General features: G+C 43.9%; 1 protein-coding gene across 1 annotated transcript in view; it reads right to left on the bottom strand.

Moving 5' to 3' along the window:
• Nucleotides 1-26,338, bottom strand: part of PPIL2 (peptidylprolyl isomerase like 2) — a 135,433-nt gene that overhangs the window by 29,542 nt on the left and 79,553 nt on the right. Inside the window, exons 13-14 of the mRNA XM_026656924.2 lie at nt 24,463-24,552; nt 21,333-21,366 (exon numbers count right to left, since the gene is read on the bottom strand). Of these exons, the coding sequence (XP_026512709.1) occupies nt 21,333-21,366; nt 24,463-24,552 (124 nt within the window). The remainder of the gene's footprint in view (nt 1-21,332; nt 21,367-24,462; nt 24,553-26,338) is intronic.

The raw sequence follows: 26,338 nt of genomic DNA, 5'->3' as shown, positions 1-26,338 counted from the left end.
TGGCGTAACTCACTCCACTGCCTTACAACAGCATCAAACTGGTGTAAATGGAGTCAGGAAGCAAGCCCTCCATTTTTATGCTCCACCCAAATTGGATCCATTTGTACACAAGTAACAAGTTTTATTTCAATTTCCCTTAGGAAACTTCATTTCACTTCAAAGAGTCTCTTTGAAGAAACTCCTAATTAACTGCCAAACATGTATATTGGCACACATCTCAAAACAGAGGGGCAACTGCTGCCTAGAAATTTTCAGAAACATGTATACAAATGGATCCAACTGGGACAGAGCATAGAAGTGGAGGGCCCAATTCCTGACTGTTACACCATTGTATGGCATTGGAGTTACACCACTGTCAAGCTGGTGTCATAGAGTGGAGAATAAAGCCTGGGGACTTACTGACCAGAGGAGCAACTCGAAGGAAAGAGGAAAATTGTGCATGACAGACTGTTCTCCCTGGCCCAACAAGCAAACAGCATGAACAGCATACTGACAGGAGCAATGAGCCATGATCTTTATGTTTCCTGATATTTATTTTCTTAGGATTTCATTCAAGTTCATAAGCACAGGGCTAGAAATCTTATGTACACAATAGCTAATTTCAATTTATTTTAAGCTATCTGAAAAGCTAATATTTTAGCAAATCGTTACAATATTCAGTTCAGTGCCTCTCTGCAGCCGTCCATGACAGAGCTGTTTCGAAGCTCATTTTGTCTGCCTAGGAGCTTTGGGCAAGGGCAGAGTCTATACAGCACTAAAACTCTTGAGGCTGGAAAGTCTAAACAGAACACGTACTCTAAGTGTCTGCGGAAGCCTTGCAGTATAGGCCAGTGAGTGGAGGTGGGGATGCCGAGGCAGCAATATGTTATAGGAAACAATTAAAAAAAAAAAGCTATTCTACTTAATTTAAAAACAGCAAGGATGCACTCCATGGCAAACTCTCGTTAACCTCTGGAACCATTCCAAGTGCCTGCCTGAAACAACGGCAGAGACAGGCAGCTAAAATGATGAAAAATAAAACATTCTTACTGAAAACCAGTGTCTCTCTCTCTCTGAAGACTATTTAAGATCATTTTCAGGTACTCCCACATCAATCCTATGTACGTACATGGATCGGAAGCATGTATCTAATGGTTAGATAAAAAGGGACTGAGAACTGAGATTCTGTTTCTCTGCCTAACTCTGTCATTGGCTCATTGTATGACCTTGGGAAAGTCATTCAAACTCTTTGCACGCATCGATCTAAGGTACTCATATAACCCCCATTACCACTGGGTCTGAGCATCTCACAATCTTTAATAAATTTATTCTCTCAGAGCCCTTGGGAGGTAGGGCAGTGCTACATCCCCCCCCCCCCCCATTTTACAGTTGGAAATGTGAGATACTAAGTGACCTGACCAGGGTCATGCAGGAAGTCTAGGCCCTGCTCTGGTACTCCAGCTGGGATGGGGGCTGCACCATGCAGCTCCCAGACGCGGCAGCATGATCGGGGGCCGCACCAGGCATGGCTCTGCGTAGGAGCCGGAGAAGAGACATGCCGCTGCTTCCGGGAGCTGCTTGAGGTAAGCGCCGCTGGGAGCCTCTCCCTACGCCCCAACCCCCTGGGCCCAGCCCTGATCCCCCTCCCGCCGTCCAAACCACTCAATTCCAGCCTGAACCACCCTCCTGCACCCTAAAGCTCTCATCCCCAGCCCCCCCCCTCCCCAGAGCCCCCCCCTCACACCCCACTCCCCCACCCCAGACGGAGCCCTCCCCCACCCCAGCCTGGAGCCCCCTCCTGCACCCTGAACTCCTCATTTCTGGCCCCACCCCAGAGCCCACACCCTCAACCAGAGCCCTGACCCTCTCCCACACACCAACCCCAATTTTGTGAGCATTCATGGCCCGCCGTACAATTTTGATTCCCAGATGTGGCCCTTGGGCCAAAAAGTTTGCCCGCCCCTGGCCTAGACCATACTTCCTCCCAGTTTACTCATATGTAAAATGATGTTAAACACCTGCTCCCCTACAGGGGAACTGTGGTGTGTAAGTATTTGCAAAGATTCTTGAGATCCTTATATGGAAAGTGCTACAAAAGCAGTCTCAGGGCAAGTTCACACTACAAAATTAAGTTAACCTAAGTTACGTTGACATACAACCACTGCAATAATTAAATCGCTTTTGCGTGTCCACACTATGCTCCTTGTGTCAGCGATGTGTGTCCTCACTAGCAGCACTTGCATCGATGCAGAGAGCAGTGCACCATAGGTAGCTATCCCACTGTGCAACTTGCCACCATTTAGCACAGGGTGTTTTGGGAAAGGTTTGCAATGCCTCCTGGGGGCAAGTGAGTTGTGCAGGGGTGACTGGGAACACGATTTCAACATTCCATAATGCAGTTTTCTCCATCCCATAATTTTATCTGCATCCCATAATATTTCACGCCTCTTTTCAAAAGCCCCGCAAACAGTGTTCCGATTTTTCCCACACACGTGCGGAATGGATTTTGTTATGTGCACCAATATGGAATTGATGTGTGACACATCACCTCCATATTGGTGTACATAACAAAATTCATGTGGTGGGGGGTGAGGCCGAGGGGTTCAGAGTGTAGGAGGGGGACTCCGGACTGGGGTAGAGGGTTGGGGTACAGGGGGTGAGGACTCTGGCTGGGGGTGCTGGCGATTAGGGGTTTGGGGTGCAGGCTGCCCCAGGGCTACAGCGGGGAGAGAGAACTCCCCCCAGGTCTCTCTTCACAGGAGCACCTGGGCTGGAGGGGAGAGGTGCCGCTCCCCCACCGCAGCAGCTCTGGGGCTGGGGCCGCGGGATAGGCGCCTCTCCCCCAGCCGCAACAGGTCCAGGCCCGGGGCTAGGTTGGGGCGCCTCTCCTCCGGCCGTGGCAGGTCTGGGGCTGGGTTGTGGCCGGGGTGCCTCTCCCCTGGCTGCGGCAGGTCCGTGCTGGGGCTGGGCTGGGGCGCCTCTCCGCACTGTGGCAGGTCTGGGAGAGAGGCATCTCTCCCCACTGCACCCCTGAGCGGCGCCTAATAGGTTGCCGTGCAGCTTAGAGGGTACTTCGACCGCAAACCTGCGCGGCCGCCATCTGTGTGAGAAGCCTGGATCCTGCACAGCTCTCCGCTATTGTTATGAACATGGCAAGCACTGGGTGCCTGATCCTGCAGTATTTGCAGAGCTGCCAGAGGAGCTGTGGGGAACATGACAATTCCTTAGAGGCTAGATTGCCATGGGACATAGAAAGAAACAATTCAAGGTTGTTGGCGGCATTCACAGAGCAGCTGCAGATGGTGGAGCGCTGGTTCTGGGCCCGAGAAACAAGCCACCGACTGGCAGGATTGCATTGTCGTGCAGATCTGGGAGGATGAGCAGGGGCTGCAGAACTTCAGATGTGCAAGGCCACGTTCCTGGATACGTGTGTGTGTGGTGCTTGCCTCAGCCCTCCAGCACACTAACAGCAAAATGAGAGCTGCACTGACAGTGGAGAAGTGAGTGGCAGTAGTTGTGTGGAAACTTGCATGAGCATATGCAGATAGGCAACTGAACTGACCACTGGCATCATTTTCCACAGGCGGTAGTGACTGTAGCTGGTATCTCAGTCCTGAGGGTAACGGAAGCTGAAAGAGAACAGCTCCTGCAGGTGCCCACCTGCAGACCAGGGCTGTATGCCGCTAGTAACTGCTGAGTGGCGTGGGAAAGCGTCCTACTGCAGCGGGAGAAATAAGGCAGCCCCGCCCAGAAAACTTCAGCAGAGGACTACAGATTACCCAGGAAAGTTTCCTCAAGATCTCTGTGGAGGATTCACGGGACATCTCGGTGCACATAAACTTGTTTTTTTGTTTTGCTTTGCCTCTGGGTCTGGCCGCCCTGCACCCTGGGGGTTTTTTTGTTTTTTTTTGCGCTTGGGGCAGCAAAAAAATCAGAGCCGGCCCTGCTTAGGGGTGGTGGTGGGGTCTCCACCGAGGATGGCCTATAACTCTTTGTAAAAGCAGCATGTCTGCGGCTCCACACCAGAGCGACTGTTAGCCTCCCTGGCCTTCTGCTATGCCTGCCGCAACTCTTTGGCTTTCACATGGCACCGCTGCAGGTTTTTCTTGTAGCCCTTCTCCTTCATGTCCAAAAGATCTGGTTGTAGATATCGATGTTTCTAGGCTGGACCAGAGCTCTGCTTGCACAGCCTCTTCTCCCCCATGGACTCAAGACATCCTTCACCTCCTGGAGCATGTTTGCAGTGTGGAGCTGGCCTGGTTAGCTGGGTAGTTGCTAGGTGACCTCTCCACGCCAAGCAAACAGGAAATGGAATTTCAAAATTTGCAAGGCTTTAATGGGGAGGGGCATATACCTGTGTGCCCAGCTGCTGGGCAGCGGAGTTCAAAATGGTGACCAGAATGTCTGCGATGGGGCATTGTGGGACACCTCCTGGAGGCCACTAAAGTTGACGTAAGTAACAGAGTGTCTATATTGACAGTGCGTCGACCTAACTACGTCAGTCTAAGCGCTATGTTTCTCATGGAGGTGGAGTTATTAAGTCAGCGTAGCAGGCAAGTTACATCGGCGGGAGCAACATTTTAGTGTAGCTGTTTACAGAGTTAGGTCGATGTAAGCTGCCTTGCATCAACCTAACACTGTAGTATAGACCAGGCCTCAGAGACAGTTGCACTAAAGTTAATGGGACTCCATGTGGGAACAGACAGAACTCCACATGGATATGACTACTTGGAGGATCAGGTGTTAAGAGAATGGCAGATGGGGAGCTAATTTACATAACCTGACCAGCTCTGTCACTTATAGCCACAAAGCTGGAGATTTTACTGGGGATGGGCTTTTACAAGAGGCTGACCTTCCTCTGATGATTGCAGCTATCTTGTGTGAGGTCAAAGCCTTCAGGAGCCACAAATAAATTTTGCACAACTTCATGAAAATCAGCAGATAACTGGTAACCCATCTAGAGGGTTGAAACTTTCCCTAAAATTCAAAATTAATGGTAGGTGAGATCCACATGCCCAAGATTTTAATAAAAATCATGCAGTTGAAAAAGTGAAAAGAAATTGCCTCTTCTATTTTTTAAGATTGAAAAGGGCTTATACAACTGGTTGATAAGATTAATTTACAAAGCATTTGTATTTTTTAACAGAAGAGGCAATTTCTTTTCACCTTTGCAACTGCATGATTTTTACCTACTCCTGACAGAAAGAAAGAGATGAAACTGTAAACTACACAGCTCAGATGGTATATTCAACTGCTTTCATCATTTCAATATTTGTTCAGAGCGGCAGCTGTAGCACTGGTTAGCTATTCAAGACCACAGCCACAACTCGTGACACTGGTGGAAAAAGTGAAGAGATACAAATTGACATCTAGAGAGACAATGCACATGGGGGGATAAAGACAAAACATACTTCCAGGCAAACTGAAATAGCTCATTCTCTGTTGGACAGGAAAGTTTTGCTTCCTCCCAAAGAAATTATTTTTCAAAATGTACAAATGCTTTGTAAATTCATCTTATATTGTTGTATAAGCCCTTTGCAACAAACTAAAGAGATGCACCTCAAGTACATGCAACGTTTCAGAAACTATAATGCTCAAAAAAAAAGGTGTGGGCTGGGAATCACTCATGACAGTTGTGATTTTAAAATAACTAATTCGAGGGGGGGCACAAAAATTGCAAAGCACTGAAAAAGAAGTGGGAGGGCTCCAATTCATAAAAATGATGGCTTACTTTCTATAGCTTTCTTCTTGTCACTCATAAGAACAAGGCACCTGGTAATAACATGACATTGTATAGAGCTTTCCATCCAAGACACTTGACTCACAAAACATTTTGCAAAGATTAAATCCTCCCTTCACCCCATGAGGAGAGGTAAAGTTCTGCCTCCTTTCATACATGGGGACACTGAGGCACAGAGGTTAGAACTTGCATTTTTACAAGTGCCCATTAATTTTGGGTTCTCAACTTAAAATGCTATAGGCCTGATTTTCAGAGATGTTGATATCAGAAATATATTACTGGGGCTTCATTCTCCCCTATGCCAAGCTCTACGCACTGCAGGACCAGGGGCCATCGTAGAGCTAGTCCTTAGGGGACCTTATGTCAGTGGAGGATTGGCAAAGCAGAGCTGAGTTCTATTCTGACCCTGGTCCCTACTTTGGGGGTGGTGATGGTTGGAGCAGGAGTTGGATCTGCTGGCTTTATACCATTGCGGAATTCCCATCTGCCAGGTGGATTCTCTGTTGGGCATTTGCAACCAGCAGCATGAAGGGGCTGGAGCACAAGAGAATCTAGCTACTTAAATTTCCTTATCAGGTACAAGTAGCACCAGCTGTAACATTCCAGTTCTGCTTTAAAAACGTGTATAGTCTCTTCCCTCTTCCTCCATCAAAGTGGATGGGATATTAAACCTGTTTTTGTCCATGCACACTTTCTCCTTTTGTATTCAGAACATTGGGGATACACAACAGCTGTTCCATTTGCACAGGAACTGGCAACGTTCTAAATACTGAGAGAATTATTCACAACGCTTAACCAGTTTGTTATTATGAACAGCAGGAATAGATAGATCATGAATGTGAAATTCATTTTCAAATAATTAGCCATGAGAAAGAATGGCCGTGACTCAGCTAATTGTTTTGAATATTGCCTTTCTGGGTGCTTATTTTGTTCAAGAAAACATATTCTATTGCAGTTTTGGGAAAGGAAATAAAATCTTTCCCAACAGTGTTCCTGAAACGTTAAGTGCAAGGCTTATGGAAATTAGCTTGGCCTGATAAACAGGTATTAAACCTTCAAGTAAATGTAGATCTAACTACCTTGGCGGCACACAGATGAGCCACTGAGAACCCTTCATTCCATGTTATATTTAATCTTTCTTGTTCCTTAATGCTGTAGTTTCCCCGTGAGGTGAACTGCTTCCCAGCACAGATCACTGGCCATTTACATTTATTACTAAAAATCACAGCGGCTTCGTTAATGAAGCGTTAACAAGAGACCCGACAGCAATAGAGAAACATATCAGTGCTAAATTCAAAAACTGTCAGCCTGCCTGCCAGATGGAGCTGGTCTAATCTTAAAGATCTATGAAAATTTACAGAGAGTAACATTGCTACTAGCTTGGCTGATAGATTTATTTTATTTTTTACATTTATGAAACAAACCTTTCTTTAGCTATATAACTATGTATAATTATAACTATGTATGGATTATTTATATTTCATATAGGTTTAATGCCTCTTGCACTGAAGAATTTAGAGGGTAGGATTCTAGTTAAAACAGAAATCTCTTTTGAGGTTCTTTTAGTCTGAAGTCCTCGTATTAAGGGCTGTATCCAGAAACAGCACAGATTGTTTAAAGAGACAAACTCACAAGGTCTGGTGTTTCCCTATAGTCCAAGATCAATCCCTTTCCATTAGTAATGGAGAAGAAAATATTTTCATAATCTCATATGCAATTTATTTTTATAAATAAAGGGATAGCTCAGTGGTTTGAGCATTGGCCTGCTAAACCCAGGGTTGTGAGTTCAATCCTTGAGGGGGCCACTTAGGGATCTAGGGCAAAAATCTTTCTGGGGGTTGGTCCTGCTTTGAGCAGGGGGTTGGACTAGATGACCTCCTGAGGTCCCTTTCAACCCTAATATTCTATGCATTCTATGATATGTAAGCCAAGCAAATTACTTTCAAATATACCTTGCAAAGAGCATTACGTTTCTAGGGAAATTTGTGTTTTTTCCAATCTCTGTTCCTTTTCTAGTGATGAAATCATTAGGAAATATTGTCATTTTAGCTTTAGGAGATGCATCTGTTTTTGATTTTAACCATCAAGAATCAAAGAAATACCAATATTCGTTACAGATAACAGCTGAAATCCAAAGGCAGTTAAATTTATAAATATACTCCACTCACCCATAGCTTGATTGTGTTCAAGAACTGCAACCCTGAATGTACTAGACTGCTTGGGCCTGATTGTACAATCCTTCCTCATGCTAATGTGCACTTATATCACTGACTCCAACAGAACTACTTGCATGAAGAAGGCTTGCACAAACATATCCTACATGAACATCAATGGTCAGAATTTCAGCAAAGCTCTTCACATGCACGAGTGATCACAGCCCTACCCTGAGATTGTCAGTCTACAACAGGACTGGGCAAACTATGGCCCGGTGGCCACATCCAGCCCGCAAGCTCCCGCCGGGGAACAGGGTCCAGGAATTGCCCCGTTCCAGCCGGGGAGCAGGGTTGGGGGCTTGCCCCGCTCCGTGCTGCTCCCAGAAGCAGTGGCACGTCCCCCCTGTGGCTCTGCATGCTGCCCCCGCCCTAAGCGCCACCCCCGCAGCTCCCATTGGCCAGGAACCACAACAAATGGGAGCTGCAGGGGCAGCGCCTGTGGACAGGGCAGCGCGCAGAGCCGCCTGGCCGCGCGTCTGCATAGGAGCTGGAGGGGAGACATGCCGCTGCTTCTGGGAGCTGCTTGAGGTAAGCGCTGCCCAGAGCCTGCACCCCTGACCCCCCTCCTGCACTCCAACCCCCTGCACCAACCCTGATCCCCCTCCCGCCCTCCGAACCCCTCAGTCCCAGCCCCAGCCCAGAGCCCTTGCCCCCTGCTGGAGCCCTCAACACCCCCCTGCACTCCAACCTCCTGCCACAGCCCAGAGCCCTCTCCCGCACCCTGAACTCCTCATTTCTGGCCCCACCCCAGAGCCTGCACCCCCATCCAGAGCCCTCACCCTCTCCCACACCCCAACCCCCAATTTTGTGAGCATTCATGGCCCGCCATACAATTTCCATACCAAGATGTGGCCCTCGGGCCAAAAAGTTTGCCCACCCCTGGTCTACAAGCATGCTCAGTCCTCCTGAGTCAAACCACTGCTCTCTAGAGACCTCACCAGATAACCCAACAGGCCCCAGTTCTGATCTCAGGAGTACCTCCAATTAAATCTATTTTAGGGTTTAAACAGCCATCCATCACTGTAGTATCTAAGCACCTTCTACGTAAAATCTCAATAGCAATAGCCAAGTTCTAAGTGGACTTCATGGAGTCTCTGGCACTTCTCCCTTTATGAGATCAAAACTCTGCTTAAGGTAAGGGGGGGCTAGAGTCTTCCTCCCAATGGAATAATGTAAAACCAATGCAAGATCAGAATCAAAACCAAGGAGTGGCTTTGTAGACTCAGGAGGCAGAGTTATCGCAGGTCCTTGTGAAAGTGCAAGAATTAAAGGGCAACTAGAGGTGAGTGAATGGCAGAGGGATGGAGGTAAAAACCTTTCATTCATGTAGTACATTATAAAATGAAGAAATAAATCTAATTCATTTCACATCAGCAATTAGAAGAGGCAATGATGAATTTAAGAACCGCCAAAGGCATCAGAATATCAGGTCTCTTCAAGGAGTTTCAGGCTATGCCTTTTCTCTGTGTAGACCCTGCAAGATGCCATTATGTAGGACTGCAGCAGGGAAGGAAACATTTCCACCTGATAACTGCCAGGAATTCCAGCCACATTACTATCTAGATTATAAAGAAGATTCCTGGTCTAGCTGCAATGTACAGCAGATTTACTTCAGGACCAAACACTGAATTTGGTTATGCTGTGGTGAACTTTTACGTCCTCTCCTATACACATGTGCATGTATAAAGCTGGCCTTTTACAAGTTCTGGGAAGCAGGATTTAGTGTAAAGTAAACAATGTCTGGAACCCAAGTGCAGCTGGGCGTGCTAGTAACCTTATTCTCAGGGAACATTGTGCAGTTTCTACTAGACACAAGGGAAAAGTACAGGACAGCACTACTTCTATTCTAATTCCTCTAGGATTAGCCAACCATGCATATATCACAGCCACAGAGGAAAAAATAAACCACCCAAACTGCTATTGTTATTTGGGGGACAGGGAGAGGGGAATAAAAGGACGAGTTACTCCAAGTTTCATATCATATAAATTATTTTTGGTCAAGGTAAAACTACTATCAGATTTCGGCCTGCTATTTAATGCTGCAAAATAAATGTCTGGGTTCAATATTTCCTTGTTTTAAGGCATTTGATCCATATTGTTTTCATGCTGAAAGATAAATTTAAACTGATGAAAGCTTAAAGCAGGGGTGTCAAAAATATGCCCCACTGTTCAGATCCAGCTTGCTTGACAGACGAGGTTTTATGCTGCACCTTTTCAAAGCCATTGCCCAAGAGAAGCAGGGGCATCTGTTGTTTTTAAGATGGTCCCACACATCTTCTGTACTATGCAGGTAGTTCCTCTAGGCCCTGGAGAAACAGGGGGAAAACAGCCCAACAGAAACAGGACAAAGAAATCTGGAGTTTAAATAACACATGTTCTTTTCTGATGTATTTCATTCAAGAAATTGCATCCAATACATCGAGAGGTTTGAATAAATGTATCAACTACTCTGTCACTGCTATTGGTTAGTAAACTGGCTGTGCCCTCCCTTTTTTTTTTTTTTATAATAAAGAATCTAAAAATTAAATCTACTTAGCTTAATGACTGAAATCCATCTAATTAGATGAAACAAAAAAACTCTAGCCATTGCACAGTTCATGACCTAAGAACCTCCAAGATTTGCTTAAAAGGTCAGTTGAGGACAGAAACCAAAACCAAATGTTGCCATAGCTAGTGAGTGGTGCCTGCAGGTCAGCAGTGGGATTCAGAGGAGAACAGGGGTGTTTGAATGCAATCCACATTAAACCTGGGCCCCAGGACTCAGCTTTCTCTGGGAACCCCTAACATTTCATTAGCACTGAATTCAAGAGTTTTAGGTAAGAAACTTGGTTCTTTTCGAAGCAGCAGCCTGGGTAAAGATTTGGTTGGTTTGGGTTTTGTTAACTTGGCTTTGAAACAATACATCAAGTAAAATTACAGAAAAGATGACAATCAATTAAATGAATAGACTGCAATAAACATGTTGCCCATTAAATAGCAAAAAGAGTAACTTAGATCAGCTTTAGTCATTTTAATTATCTAATATTCATGGCTACTTATTCTGTATCTTAGTTCGTGATAAAATACCACACTACGAACCCAGATTTCTAATGTACAAGACAAAACAAAGTTTCCCATTTCTGTCTGGCGGGGAGGGAAAAGCACTGGAGTTATTGTAATCCCCACTAACAAGGAGAGAGAACATTTACTGTGCATCATATTTTACAGTCAGTTTCCCAAAGATGAATTGGTCATCAAGTTCCAAAGTAACGCATAACATCCTGTCCATAACAGATCAGAGGCAATCACTAAACTCCTCATTCAACTTCTTACAGTGACAAAGCTGCAAGTCTCGTCTCAGATTTCATCCAGCAGATATAAAGCAGAGTTTGCAGCCCAAAGAGTATAACTCGTATTGATGAGGACTGGGTGCGGACCAGTCGAAAATGGCCACCTCTCATGCCCTACTGTTCAAAAGTCAAGAGATGTAAAGTCCTTCCTTCTTGCCTCTACCATGAAACAGGATCATCAACCAATGTAAATTCTCCTCCAGTCTTAATGGCATTTAGAAATCTCTCCCTCTGACCAACACTAGAGAGGGTGCCTATGACAGTGATGCCTCTATTGTCTTCTCTATGGATTGGATTTTCCATCATGTTCAATTTAAGTGCCTTTGAAATAAAGTTTCTCTCTCTCTCATGAATTCTTTGAAAATATAGGGCACAAAATATCAAACATGCTTTTAATAAGCTTGTTTATTTCACTGATTTTTCCCTTGGCTAGTCTCTCAGTGTTATCCAAACAGATTTCTGATTTTTACCAGTTAAGTGTCTTGCAACCAAATGCTCAAGAAAAAGTGCTGACAATATTAAACACAATCAAAATGATGAGATTCATTTGATCAATGGTTCAGGGACTTTCAAAAGGATGAAAACAGTTCAAAGTTCTTTGCAGACCCATCTTCGGACAAACTCAAAAGAGCAGAGGCAAAGTAAGCTAAAGTTGACGGACTTAAAATGGTCCAATCTAAGTTTTGGGAAGGAAACAACAAAATTCCATAAATGAATTCTAAAATGTTTGGGGCCCTGATTTAGCAGCAGAGGTCAGCTGGAGTGCATGAGCTAACAGTACATACGTTTAAAAGACACTAGGGGCCCAACATGCTCAGCGGAAGGTGTTTGCATTCTGTCCACACTTCAAGCTAGGGTGTAAATCCCAGCGTGAGGCGATAAACCCAAGCTAACTCTTATTGAGCTAGTGCTCTAAAACCAGAGTGCAGCCCTGGCAGTGTGAACAGTGGAAGGAGCTAGTCAGCCCGAGTACACGCCTACCGTCTCAGACAGGTAAGTACTTCGGGCGGCTAGTGCCTCCTGTTACTTTGCCACAACACTATCTTTGGCATGCTAGCTTGATCACAGCTAGCATGGATGTGTCTCCTCGAGCGGGGAATTACATACCCTTAGCGTGACTCTGATTAGAGACCAAGTTCATTAACCTGTAAGTCACAGTGACAGGAAGGGAAGGACGGAGGCAGGAGGGATGCTGTTTGAAGAAATTAATGTCTCCTTTTGCTTTATGCAAACACACACACACACGCATAACTGGCAATACTTTTGAAATGTAGGAGTACATTTTCAAAGGCTGGCAGTCAGGCATCTAACTCCCACTGATTTTTCATATTGGCAGAACTGGAAAATTTAACCAGCTACTCATACTGACTAAATTCTGCCTTTTTTTATCCCTACAGGAAGCAGTCTCCTTTGGTTTCAGTGCTGATCAATTGTATTCCTAAAGTCATATGCCTAGTTCATTTTGGGAAGAACTGCAAAGTGGAGTACAATTTAAAACTTTTTGTGAAATCCCAGTTAATCATGTCCAGTTGCTCCCACTCAAGTTGGGACATTTTATTGTGCAACCTTTGCAATTCACATTTAAAGGCATTAAAATCATATATTTTGGTTTTTTTAAAGTCCACAGTAATATTCATAGGCTGAACGCTTCCTTTGAACATGAGCTCCAGGTTGACATCACTGTGTTACATACTCTACAAAGCATGGTATGAGATTTACAAGTTGAGGCCAATCCTAAGAGAGGTCTGAAAATTCACTTAGAGAAAATGTATGATCTTAAATAAGAACTGAAACAAACCATTCCTACTTTCTGAGATTTCTCTAATGCAGATATAGAGCCTGTTGGGAAAGTTTCAGAATTGACAGAATGACTCAAGGAAACCCCCGTGAACACCTACCTTGAACAAACAAGCTCTTGGGACAATGAAACTAGTCCATCATATGGAATGCCTCAAGCTATAATGAGCATGGATTTACACATACTCCTGATAATGCTAATTAGAGTGGTAATGGGCATAAACACTCATGCTCCACGAGCCCTTATTTTTTAACTAGCCAATCTTGAGCACTTTTCTAATGTGGAGAGGGGAGGCCAGAGGCCCTTCACTTAACACATACACAGAGTTAAATACTCTGAACTTAAGCTGAGCCTTGTTTTAACTCCCTAAGGCAATTGGCCCAGACACTACACTTCTGAACATTGGATGGAGAAAACATTGCAGTTATCTCTAGGTCAGAGTTTGAACTCTCATCTCTAAACTGGAGATTCTCCAACCTCCACACAGTTGTCTCGTCATCTACCTATCTGCTGCTGAGACCCAAAATTCCTTTCTTTTCGTAATTCTCAGGATAAGGGGCACTGCAGATATGTCGTCCTTCTGTAGTGAAGTATAGACTCCGTCCAAAATGCTGAAAAACAATTTTAAACTGGACTGGTGACTCTCAATGTTGGACACTATGAACTCCCTGCTCCAACCATCCTCCATTCCCCTTCAATCGTTCCTCACTTTAAGTGCATGGAACTTGCCACTTTTTCCATGAAAAGATCACTACCACATGAATTTCACATCTGCCAATTCTTCTACCAGTAAGGCCCCATCCACTGTCCTTCTACTGGTCTCTCCTAACAGCCTTCCTGGTGGCATCTTTGCAGCAAACGTAAGCGTCTTAAAATTCAATGCTATTCTTTGTTGAATTGTTTTCTGCTGTCTCCAAATAGATATTGCAAAAAAGACAAGGGCCACAGCAACAAAGTCATGAGTAAAATTTTCAGAAGTGCCTAAATCTTTCTTAAAATTGGAACTTACGTCCTTTTTAAAATTTTTACCCCCATGTGCTTATGCATTTTTGGCATGTGCTTCACAAATAAAATACCCGAGCTTTCAACAGTATTCTCATGAAACACTTCAGTTTTCTCACCAAAGAGATATGGTGCCAACTAAGAAGATTTACTTGTTTTTCCAGTTTGTAGCCTTTGTGATTTCCCCATCATCTGGTTGCTTTCTGATAAAGGAATAATTGACCAAAGCCAACACGTTTCCTTAGTGAGGAACTTAAAAAGTTCTAAGATACAGATTAATTTTATTTGTAAAATATTATAGTTTCACTGCCCTGAAATGAAATATATAAAAGCTCCAATTTATGGATTAAAACCTTGTCTAGGTTTTTTAAAAACAGACAAATGATTACAATGGTCCTTTCTAGCCGTGGAAATCTATGAGTCTGACGTCCAGTATAACACAGACCATAGAGGCTTTGGTTTGAAACATAATCCTGGCCTTTTTCAGAGCTACTCAGAGAACAGAATTAAGCCATTTTGTGAGCAGACTAGAGCTGTATTTCATGTTAAATCAGTTATTTTTAAGCAACAACACTGCAGCTAACAAAACAACGGACGCTCAGGACTGCAGCTGTGTTCGACAACCCAGGCCCTTCGCATACAATGACTCCACATTTGAAAGCAACAGAAAAAACAACCCTGCGGTTTCCCAATTTAATCAATTGCAAATGAGAGGGAGTTTAGAATATTTTGATTATAGCATTTAAACTTGCTGCTCTCAAGAGTATCAAAACAGTTATTTTATACTTCTTGTTCATTTGCTTTATGATGTGCCGAAATAATTAGAGAGAGGGAGGAAGCTTGGAGAGTTTTTGCCCCCCACCCTCTTATTTTTAAATAAATGTCTTTGTTTTTGCATAACTCAATATATCCATCTCAGAAACAAAGACAAAAGATTCTGCAAGACGATCTCAATCTTGTTTTTTTGAAAGGCTGCATGCATAATGCACTGTCAGAAACAGAAATAGAATAGTTGTAACTGTTTGCTCACACTATGTGCATCAAAAATAATAAGTATGATCAGAGATGATTAGTGCTTAATGAAGTATAAAAAGATCAAATGTAACAATTAGATGACAATAGCAAATAATGACTGAATTAAGCAGACAAAAAGTTGCTTTGTGAAATTAAAATCTGCTGCGGTTGTACCGCTCAGTTGTGCTGAAGTTGTTAGGTAATCAAGAACAAATCTTCAAGATTTCTCCCACAGTTGTTTAAATTGTATAATTTTAATGACTGTACACACACAAAACAGGCTTGAGAGTCCTATAGGAGCCTAGCACTTCTAACAGCTCTTGTCACATCAAGTATTTCAAATATGTTTTATTTCTGATTGGAACCAAGTTAAGGTCTTTAAAAAACGTAGGCCTGATGAAAGTGAGTCTTAGAATCATAGAATATCAGGGTTGGAAGGGACCTCAGGAGGTCATCTAGTCCAACCCCCTCAAAGCAGGACCAATCCCCAACTAAATCATCCCAGCCAGGGCTTTGTCAAGCCTGACCTTAAAAACCTCTAAGGAAGGAGATTCCACCACCTCCCTAGGTAACCCATTCCAGTGCTTCACCACCCTCCTAGTGAAAAAGTTTTTCCTAATATCCAACCTAAACCTCCCCAACTGCAACTTGAGACCATTACTCCTTGTTCTGTCATCAGGTACCACTGAGAACAGTCTAGATCCATCCTCTTTGGAACCCCCTTTCAGGTAGTTGAAAGCAGCTATCAGATCCCCCCTCATTCTTCTCTTCTGCAGACTAAACAATCCCAGTTCCCTCAGCCTCTCCTCATAAGTCATGTGCTCCAGCCCCCTAATCATTTTTGTTGCCCTCCGCTGGACTCTTTCCAATTTTTCCACATCCTTCTTGTAGTGTGGGGCCCAAAACTGGACACAGTACTCCAGATGAGGCCTCATCAATGTCGAATAGAGGGGAACGATCACGTCCCTCGATCTGCTGGCAATGCCCCTACTTATACAGCCCAGAATGCCGTTAGCCTTCTTGGCAACAAGGGCACACTGTTGACTCATATCCAGCTTCTCGTCCACTGTAACCCCTAGGTCCTTTTCTGCAGAACTGCTTCCTAGCCATTCGGTCCCTAGTCTGTAACAGTGCATGGGATTCTTCCGTCCTAAGTGCAGGACTCTGCACTTGTCCTTGTTGAACCTCATCAGGTTTCTTTTGGCCCAATCCTCTAATTTGTCTAGGTCCCTCTGTATCCTGTCCCTACCCTCCAGCGTATCTACCACTCCTCCCAGTTTAGTGTCATCTGCAAACTTGCTGAGAGCGCAGTCCACGCCATCCTCCAGATCATGAATGAAGATATTGAACAAAACCGGCCCCAGGACTGACCCCTGGGGCACTCCACTTGAAACTGGCTGCCAACTAGACATGGAGCCGTTGATCACTACCCATTGAGCCCGACGATGTAGCCAGCTTTCTATCCACCTTATAGTCCATTCATCCATCCCATACTTCTTTAACTTGCTTTCAAGAATACTGTGGGAGACTATCAAAAGCTTTGCTAAAGCCAAGGAATAACACATCCACTGCTTTCCCCTCATCCACAGAGTCAGTTATCTCCTCATAGAAGGCAATTAGGTTAGTCAGGCATGACTTGCCCTTGGTGAATCCATGCTGACTGTTCCTGATCACTTTCCTCTCCTCTAAGTGCTTCAGAATTGATTCCTTGAGGACCTGCTCCATGATTTTTCCAGGGACTGAGGTGAGGCTGACTGGCCTATAGTTCCCCGGATCCTCCTTCTTCCCTTTTTTAAAGATGGGCACTACATTAGCCTTTTTCCAGTCATCCAGGACCTCCCCAGATCGCCATGAGTTTTCAAAGATAATGACCAATGGCTCTGTAATCACATCCGCCAACTCCTTTAGCACCCTTGGATGCAGCGCATCTGGCCCCATGGACTTGTGCTCGTCCAGTTTTTCTAAAAAGTCCCGAACCACTTCTTTCTCCACAGAGGGCTGGTCACCTTCTCCCCATACTGTGTTGCCCAGTGCAGTAGTCTGGGAGCTGACCTTGTTCATGAAGACAGAGGCAAAAAAATCATTGAGTACATTAGCTTTTTCCACATCCTCTGTTACTAGGTTGCCGCCCTCATTCAGTAAGGGGCCCACACTTTCCTTGACTTTCTTCTTGTTGCTAACATACCTGAAGAAACCCTTCTTGTTGCTCTTAACATCCCTAGCTAGCTGAAACTCCAATTGTGATTTGGCCTTCCTGATTTCACTCCTGCATGCCTGAGCAATATTTTTATACTCCTCCCTGGTCATTTGTCCAAGCTTCCACTTCTTGTAAGCTTCTTTTTTGTGTTTAAGGTCAGCAAGGATTTCACTGTTAAGCCAAGCTGGTCGCCTGCCATATTTACTGTTCTTTCTACAAATTGGGATGGTTTTTTCCTGCAACCTCAATAAGGATTCTTTAAAATACAGCCAGCTCTCCTGGACTCCTTTCCCCCTCATGTTATTCTCCCAGGGGATCCTGCCCATCAGTTCCCCAAGGGAGTCAAAGTCTGCTTTTCTGAAGTCCAGGGTCCGTATTCTGCTGCTCTCCTTTCTTCCTTGTGTCAGGATCCTGAACTCGACCATCTCATGGTCACTGCCTCCCAGGTTCCCATCCACTTTTGCTTCCCCTACTAATTCTTCCCAGTTTGTGAGCAGCAGGTCTAGAAGAGCTCTGCCCCTAGTTGGTTCCTCCAGTACTTGAACCAGGAAATTGTCCCCTACACTTTCCAAAAACTTCCTGGATTGTCTGTGCACCGCTGTATTGCTCTCCCAGCAGCTATCAGGGTGATTAAAGACTCCCATGAGAACCAGGGCCTGCGATCTAGTAACTTCTGCTAGTTGCCAGAAGAAAGCCTTGTCCACCTAATCCCCCTGGTCTGGTGGTCTATAGCAGACTCCCACCACCACATCACCCTTGTTGCTCACACTTCTAAACTTAATCCAGAGACTCTCAGGTTTTTCTGCAGTTTCATACCGGAGCTCTGAGCAGTCAAACTCCCCCACCTTTTCTGCCCTGCCTGTCCTTCCTGAACAGTTTATATCCATCCATGACAGTACTCCAGTCATGTGAGTTATCCCAGCAAGTCTCTATTATTCCAATGACATCATAGTTCCTTGACTGTGCCAGGACTTCCAGTTCTCCCTGCTTGTTTCCCAGGCTTCTTGCATTTGTGTATAGGCACTTAAGATAACTCGCTGATTGTTCCGCTTTCTCAGTCTGAGACAGGAGTCCTCCCCTCTTGCACTCTCCCGATATCCCATTTCCCCACTTACCTCAGGGCTTTGGTCTCCTTCCCCCGGTGAACCTAGTTTAAAGCCCTCCTCACTAGGTTAGCCAGCCTGCTTGCGAAGATGTTCTTCCCTCTCTTCGTTAGGTGGAGCCCATCTCTGCCTAGCACTCCTCCTTCTTGGAACACCATCCCATGGTTAAAGAATCCAAAGCTTTCTCTCAGAGGGAGTTTGCCTGGGATCTATCAGAGAGGAGGTACGCTAAGTGCTGCATTAGGGGGGCTGTGTTGGTGAGTATCTGAGTGTCTGTTGCAGGGGACAGTTTGTCAGTTTGACAGTGTGCTTGATTGTTTGAACAGTGTGAATTGGGAGTGCTTTGTTCCAGGTGGGCCTTGAGTGGGCCTGACCGGTATAAAAAGGCAGTCAGCAGCGAACCAGCTGAGCGGCAAACAGCGGAGGCTAACAGAGGGAGTTTGCCTGGGAGTTCGCCTGCGGAGAGCCCACTGAGCCTTACATCTCGCGGACTTCTGTGAGTTGCTGCAACAGCTGAGGAAGCTCTTAGAAGGAAGGTGATATGGAAGTTGAGTGTTCAGTTGTAACCTGCACAGGTTGTGCCATGTTTGTCTTTCTTCCTCAGGACAGAAGCGACTTTGTCTGTACAAAGTGCAAGCTGGTCTCCATATTGGAAGAGAAGGTTCGAGGTCTGGAGAAACAAGTATCGACCCTGTGTTGCATACGAGAAAATGAAGATTTCCTGGGCAGACGTCAGGATATGCTTCTACAGGCACAACGTTCTGAAGAATCGGAGCAGGTTGCGCAGAGGGGACTAAGGGACGGTGAAGAAAATTGGCAGCATGTGACCTCCAGAAGAAGAAAGAGGAGCGTCCATGTACCAGCAATGGAGATACAGGTGAACAACCGTTTTCATGTTCTCTCCACAGATACTGATGCGGAGAGTGGAGTAGATGATACATCTGAGGGAAGGGAACAGAAGGAGATTCCTCCGATTGGAAGGCATGAGATGCACTGTCCTAGGGATGGCGGTTCCACGACCACCGCTCCCAAGAGGAGGAGGAGGGTGGTGGTGGTCGGGGACTCCCTCCTCAGGGGGACTGAGTCATCTATCTGCCGCCCTGACCGAGAAAATCAAGAGGTCTGCTGCTTGCCAGGAGCTAGGTTTCATGATGTGACAGAGAGACTGCCGAGACTCATCAAGCCCTCGGATCGTTACCCCTTCCTGCTTCTCCACGTGGGCACCAATGATACTCCCAAGAATGACCTTGAGCAGATCCTTCTGGGAAGAAGGATAAAGGAGTTTGAGGCGCAAGTGGTGTTCTCGTTCATCCTCCCTGTGCAGGGAAAAGGCCTGGGTAGAGACCGTAGAGACTACGCAGGTGGTCTTGTTGCTTCTTTATTTGAAAAGTTGATTTCTGCAATGTCTGGATTCTCCTGAACTAGAGCAACTTTTTGAAGAGCTGCTGGCACTGTCAGAGCCATTTGGGTATAAACTGACAGTTTTATGAGGACTGCTACAGGCTTTATAAATTCAGGCAGGACCCCTAGGTCTATAGTAGATTCAGATCCAATTAAAATGAAGTAAATAGAAGCAAACAAGATGAAAAAAATCAGAGACTGTTCTTTCTGGTTTGGGATTCCATCCTTCTATCAAACTCTTTTCTAAAATGAAAGGATACACATTACGGATTTTCCCCCCTGGCTTATTTGCATTAAATTTTTAACTTTCATTCAAAATTGCAACTCATTCCTAACCTTCAACGTAACTGCTTTGCCAGCTTTAGACCTCTCTTCTACAGATTGTTAATTGTGCTGCATTTCATGGTAATTTTATGATTTGCACAAATGGAGCTTAGAATGACACCACTAAGTCCATTTTCATTCCACAACAAGATTTGAACTCCTGCCTATAGAAGTGAAAGGCTACTGGGGTACAGCACTACCCCATTTAAGTACCTCTATAGTCCCCTAGCACTTCTTTCATTTCTCTCTTTTAAAGATGTTCCTAATTATGCCTTTAGGTACCTTCAAACCAATAGTCATCTTCTAATGGCATCAGAACATATTTCACTAGACAGTCCAAGAGTAACAAAACATATAATAAGTAACAGATCTTTTCAATGGGCTTCAGCACTCAAAACACAGAATCCCTAACCACTCTGATCCAGCAGTTGCATAATCCTTCATTAATTTTTATGCTCATTAGGGGTAGAGTCTTGGCCAGTCCAAATATATCTGAATTGATAAGTAAATACTACATACAACAATATTTAACAATTACATAGACATCCCTTTGGATGAATAGATTGTGTGAGCACAGGAATACACTGTGTGTGTATAGGTAAGCAGCACACGTGTAACTTAGCAGTAGAACAGAATGTGGGGGAACTCCTGGGGCCTGCCTGACAAGCAGCTGTGAAGGCTGGATGACATTTGGTAATGAGCAGGCAAAACTGACTTGTACAGGTGTGCGGAGAGCCAATTTACAGCAGCAGGTAAGCTCATAATGTATCTTATACATAACAGGATGGTCAATGCCCGGAGGAGCCTTCACTGCAGTAGTAGGAGCAACTCTCATATATGTCTATTCTAATCTATTTGCATCTCTACAGCGGCTATCACCATTGTATCTAGATCACAGAGGCTAGGAAAGAAGAACAGGCAGGAAAAAGTAGTAACAAAGTGATCCCTAGAAGTAAGAAACAAAAAGGGAAGAGGCAGGGCCTAACAAGGGGATTAATTTTGGGGGAAATGAACAGTATTTGGCCACTTACTAGGCCTCAATAGGTTTCTAACATTTCATTAATATGGAATAAAGAGAGAACCTTCCTTTAGTGCATAATATTTTTTCCTTCTTATAACACAATCCCAGCACACTGAACTGGAAATTCTCTCTCTCTCGCTCTCAATACAAACCAGCCAATAACACGTCTTTATACAGCACTTTGTATTTACACACACACACACACACTTACCCATTCCTGTTCCAGTAGGATCACCTCCTTGGATCTGCAGAATTAAAAACAAAACAATACTATAACCTATAGTATACTATAGTAAAATATGCCTAATATTTAGATACGAGAAATAAAATATTTTCACAAGAGAGAAATTCTGCTCAACTTTTCTTACTTCTAAATGGTGTGTTGGGCAAGCTAGTAAACAGAAAACTATTACAACTAGTTTGGGGCTTCTTTTATCAGTTGGTTGTCATATGCTCCTGGAAAATCATCTAGCAGAGTGACAGGTTTATAACAATAACAGGACTCCTGTGGACAAACAAGGAATAATAAATGAACTGTGTCTTGTACAGGTTAATGGAAAAATATCTTTTTGATCATCTGCTGTGCCCTAAGTTACCCAGTTGATGATGCACTGCATTTAAAGTTTGAAAAGTGTTTAGTTTTGCAATCAAAGCACCAGCAAGAAAAAAAAGAGCTTTCTGCACTTGCTTCCACCTTTCTGGCACTATATTCATTTTATGAGTTGTAAGAAAAATCCCCAAATGAAGCCAACCAACCAAGATATCCATTGTTTATGTAGGACCTATACAAAAACAATATTTTGGATTTTATTGCTCCAAAGTCAGCAGAGGGAGCGTGCAAGTTAGCTAAAAATCATGGTGAAAGCACCATTTTAATTTTGATATCAAACATAAACCTAGGAACACAGTGCTGCCAAATGGAGAAGTCACTTTCTTTTTTTAGGATCACAGGACCCAATCTAAAGGTCACTGAAGTCACTGGAAAGACTCTTATCGATTTCAGTGGGCTTCAGAAAGTAAGGATTTATCTACACTACCGGCCGGGGTCGATCTAAGATACGCAACTTCAGCTACATGAATAACGTAGCTGAAGTCGACGTACTTAGATCTACTTACCGCAGTGTCTTCACTGCAGTAAGTCGACAGCTGACGCTCTTCTGTCGACTCCGCTTGTGCTTCTCGTTCTGGTGGAGTACCGGAGTCGATGAAAGAGCGCTCAGCGGTTGATTTATCACATCTATACTAGACACGATAAATCAACCCCCACTGATCGATCGCTGCCCGCCGATCTGGCGGGTAGCATAGACAAGCCCTGTGTTACAAAACTAGTTACAATATTTTGTTCTATTTAAGGGAACGTCTGCAATGCCCTAAGCCAGTGGTTCTCAACAAAGTAGGGTGACCAGACAGCAAGTGTGAAAAATCGGGACGGGGGATAATGGGATCCTATATAAGAAAAAGACTCAAAAATCGGGACTGTCCCTATAAAATCGGGACATCTGGTAACCCTACAACAAAGAGTACGCATACCCCTTGGGATACACAGTGCTTTTCCAGGGGGGTACATCAACTCATTTAAATAGTTGCCTAGTTTCACAACAGGCTAAATAAAAAGCACTAATGAAATCAGTACAAAATAAAATTTCACACAATGACTTCTTTATACTGCTCTATATATTATATACGGAAATTTAAGTACAATATTTATATTGACATTTATTTATTTATAAATATATGGTAAAAATGAGAAAGTAAGCATTTTTTCAGTAAGAGTGTGCTGTAAGCAAGTAGTTTTTAAGTGAGATGAAACTTGGGGATATGCAAGACAAATCAGACTCCTGAAAAGGGTACAGTAGTCTGGAAAGGTTGAAAGAAACTGCCCTAAACTGTTTGAGTGGGAGTAGCATCATTATAATGGTTTGATTTTAAGACCTATGCAAATCAGCATCTTTCCATGCATTTTAAGGAGCTGGCATACTAATGAGGTGTCACAACGGTGACATTTGAAACAATCATTCATTCAAAACTAAAAATGCAGCAGGTGAACTATTTACTTGGCATGGCTAGTAACCAAAACTAAATTTTTGTTTTAATTTTCAAAATTAAATCTCACATTATAAAACATGTTTTTTTTTCAGAATATCAGAATGGGTCACTAAACGAGTCTCTTAAATAAACAGGTTCCGAAAACCTTTGCTGTGAGATTAAGGTTTGATACCTTCATGAAACCTGACCCATGCTTATAGAAGTTCACAAACACAGGCTGAGGTTATTCACTTGGGTTTGAGTCTACACAATGCTAAGCACTCTGGGCCCCAATCCAAAGTACTTAAGCACGTGCTTAACTTTAATCATGAGAGCAGTTACACAGAAGTCAATGGGACTACTCACATGCTTAACTGTAAGCATGTACTTCAGTGATTTGATGGATTGGAGCAGAGTGCTCAGCACCTTGTAGGACTGAGTCTTCGGTTGGGAAACCCTCTCTCCCCAAGCCAGCATACTTTACTTCCTCTCCAACAGCTGTCCTCAACCAAAGAGGTAAGAAAGGAGGTGGATTTCCATGACTTGTATGGAGAGAGGGCACACCTTGGGGCAGGTTCCCCCGGGAGGTTCCAGTTCAATGAAAACCCAAACAAACCTTCAAGAGTTAGCTGGTTTTCTCTAACACCTGTATAACAAACCACAGAGATCAGTCCCAGAAGTCCCTCAGAAACTGACTTCTTGATTGTTTCAGCTAGGGCTGAAGAAGTGAGGTTCTTACCCACGAAAGCTTATGCTCCCAATACTTCTGTTAGTCTCAAAGGTGCCACAGGACCCTCTGTTGCTTTTTACAGATTCAGACTAACACGGCTACCCCTCTGATACTTGATCAGCTAGGGCTGTGAACCTCACTAAATGAAGTTCAGATACTTTGGATGTAAAAATATGTATCTTGTAAACCAAGTGTCAGCTGAATGGGATTTAAATGGGCTGAGATATTACCCACCCAGATCAGGGTTTTGAGCTCTATGCACTAATGGCCAGATCCAACGCTTGCTGAAGACAATGGGAGTCTGGCCAATCAGGCATTTCAATGGGCTTTGAATCAGGCTCTGAGTGACAGTACTCTTCAGTGACAGCTGCTAGGTGATCAAATTTATACATCTTGCCCTCACTATGCGAGGATAATCCTTGTTTTCAAGATACATTTTTCATGACCATCTCTAGTGTACACCTACTTGCTCCCAGGAAGTAACTAGAATTTTAAATTAACACATCTAATATATTCAACTCCTATTTCGGGGGAATGAGGGTGACAAAATCTATTGTGCATTATGTAGCATTTGTTCAATACTCACCACAAAATTACGAATTGATCTGTGAAAAATAGTTCCATCATAATAGTTCTTCTTGCATAGCTTGATGAAGTTTTCACATGCTCTGGGTGTCTGAAAAAGATTAGGTATTTAATGAAGCAATATCTTTAGAAGTAAAATCAATGACTACATTGTTTAAAATGATCGCATTTTATCTGTGCCTGTTACAAAGGACTAATTAGTCAGGACTCTGATTAAGAGTTCCTACTAGTTTACAACAACAACAAAATCCTATAGAAGAGCATATTATATATCAGAGAGACACACTGTACAGCAAGATGTGAAACATAGTCCTCCCAAGGGGCATGGAAGGATGCTGAACATTAGTCTCATTATGTATTGTTTTATTTTTAGAATATTTCCCAGTGAAGTCAATGACAATAAAGAGGACAATGCTGGAGACCAACTTCATCTACTTATCCCTAACAAGTCCCAGCAACATATCTCAACCCTGTTCTGATGGGACTACTTCCAGATTTGAAAGAGTGGTTCATTCTTCAGGCTCATTTAGGCCTTGACATCTTTGCTTAACAATTACAAAAGGGGAACACAATCATGCCACTTAGGATACTGTTATGTTGTGATAAGAGGCACCCGACCACTAAGAACTGGACTGGCACCACAAAAGTCACTTTATTTTATATTAATCGGTTCAAAGAAACTGATGACTTATTTTCACAATCTAAAAGTAACTCTTAGCCAGTTACGTTAGACACATTGCAGATTTCTCCTTTGCTTTTACAGTGTGAACGAAAAATTTATCCTCAGCCATGGCATTCAAACACCACTTAGTAAAAGACTACACCACAAATGATCTCTGATATTCCAAATACTTGTCTTTCCTTTATCAACATAGTTTCTCTTTTCTGCAGTGCCATGATGGAATCCCTCATAAGTAGAGAAACAGCCTGTCTTAGTTTGGACATGCTTTCCCCTCTCAGTTGTAAATTATGGAAATAATATGAATCCAATTTCATAGAAGAATGTTTTAAACAAGCTGAGCTGTAATAGGCTTTAGAAGTATTCTTATTGCGCTCTGCATGTGATAATAAGCCCCCAGCATGAGCACAAGACTCTGTAAATTAGTAGAGAGAAGGTTTCAAGAGTTGGAACCTTTCTGAATAAAACTGATGCATTTAGCATTGACATGACACCAGTATGGCTCATCTGTAATGCTGCTCTGAGAGCTCCAGCAGTGACAGAGGCAAGACTCAGGGCAAGTCTACACTACAGCGCTACACTGGTGTAGCTGCACAGATGCAGCTGCGTCTTTGTAGCACATCTGATGAAGACGCGCTACGCTAGTGGGAGAAAGTTCTCCAGTCAGCATAATTACTCCACCTCGGCAAGAAATAGAAGCTATGTCGGTGGGAGGGAGGGCTTTTTCACACCCCTGAGCGACGTAAGTTATATCGACTTAGGCTGTAATGTAGACCTGCCCTCAGTCATGCACATAAAACGTCTAAAACATTATTACAAAAATATGTCGAATTTAGCGCCGTTATATCGAATTAACCCTGCACCCGTCCACACCAGGAAGCCATTTAGTTCGACATAGAGCTCTCTTTAAATCGATTTCTGTAATCCTCCCCAACGAGAGGAGTAGCGCTAAATTCGAAATGGCCATATCGAATTAGACTAGGTGGGGATGGAAATCGACGCTAATAGCTCCGGGAGCTATCCCACAGTGCACCACTCTGTTGACGCTCTGGACAGCAGTCCGAGCTCGGATGCTCTGACCAGCCACACCCCCGGGAAAATTTGAATTCATTTTCATTTTCCTGTCTGGGCAGTTTGAATCTCAGTTCCTCTTTGGACATCGAGGTGAGCTCTGCATCGTTGCCACTGCTGCTGAGCT

The sequence above is a fragment of the Terrapene carolina genome, unplaced genomic scaffold (genome assembly GCF_002925995.2).
Source record: "Terrapene carolina triunguis isolate 2854851 unplaced genomic scaffold, T_m_triunguis-2.0 Scaffold234, whole genome shotgun sequence".
NCBI lineage: Eukaryota > Metazoa > Chordata > Testudines > Emydidae > Terrapene > Terrapene triunguis.
This window is presented reverse-complemented; position numbering and strand designations above follow the sequence as displayed.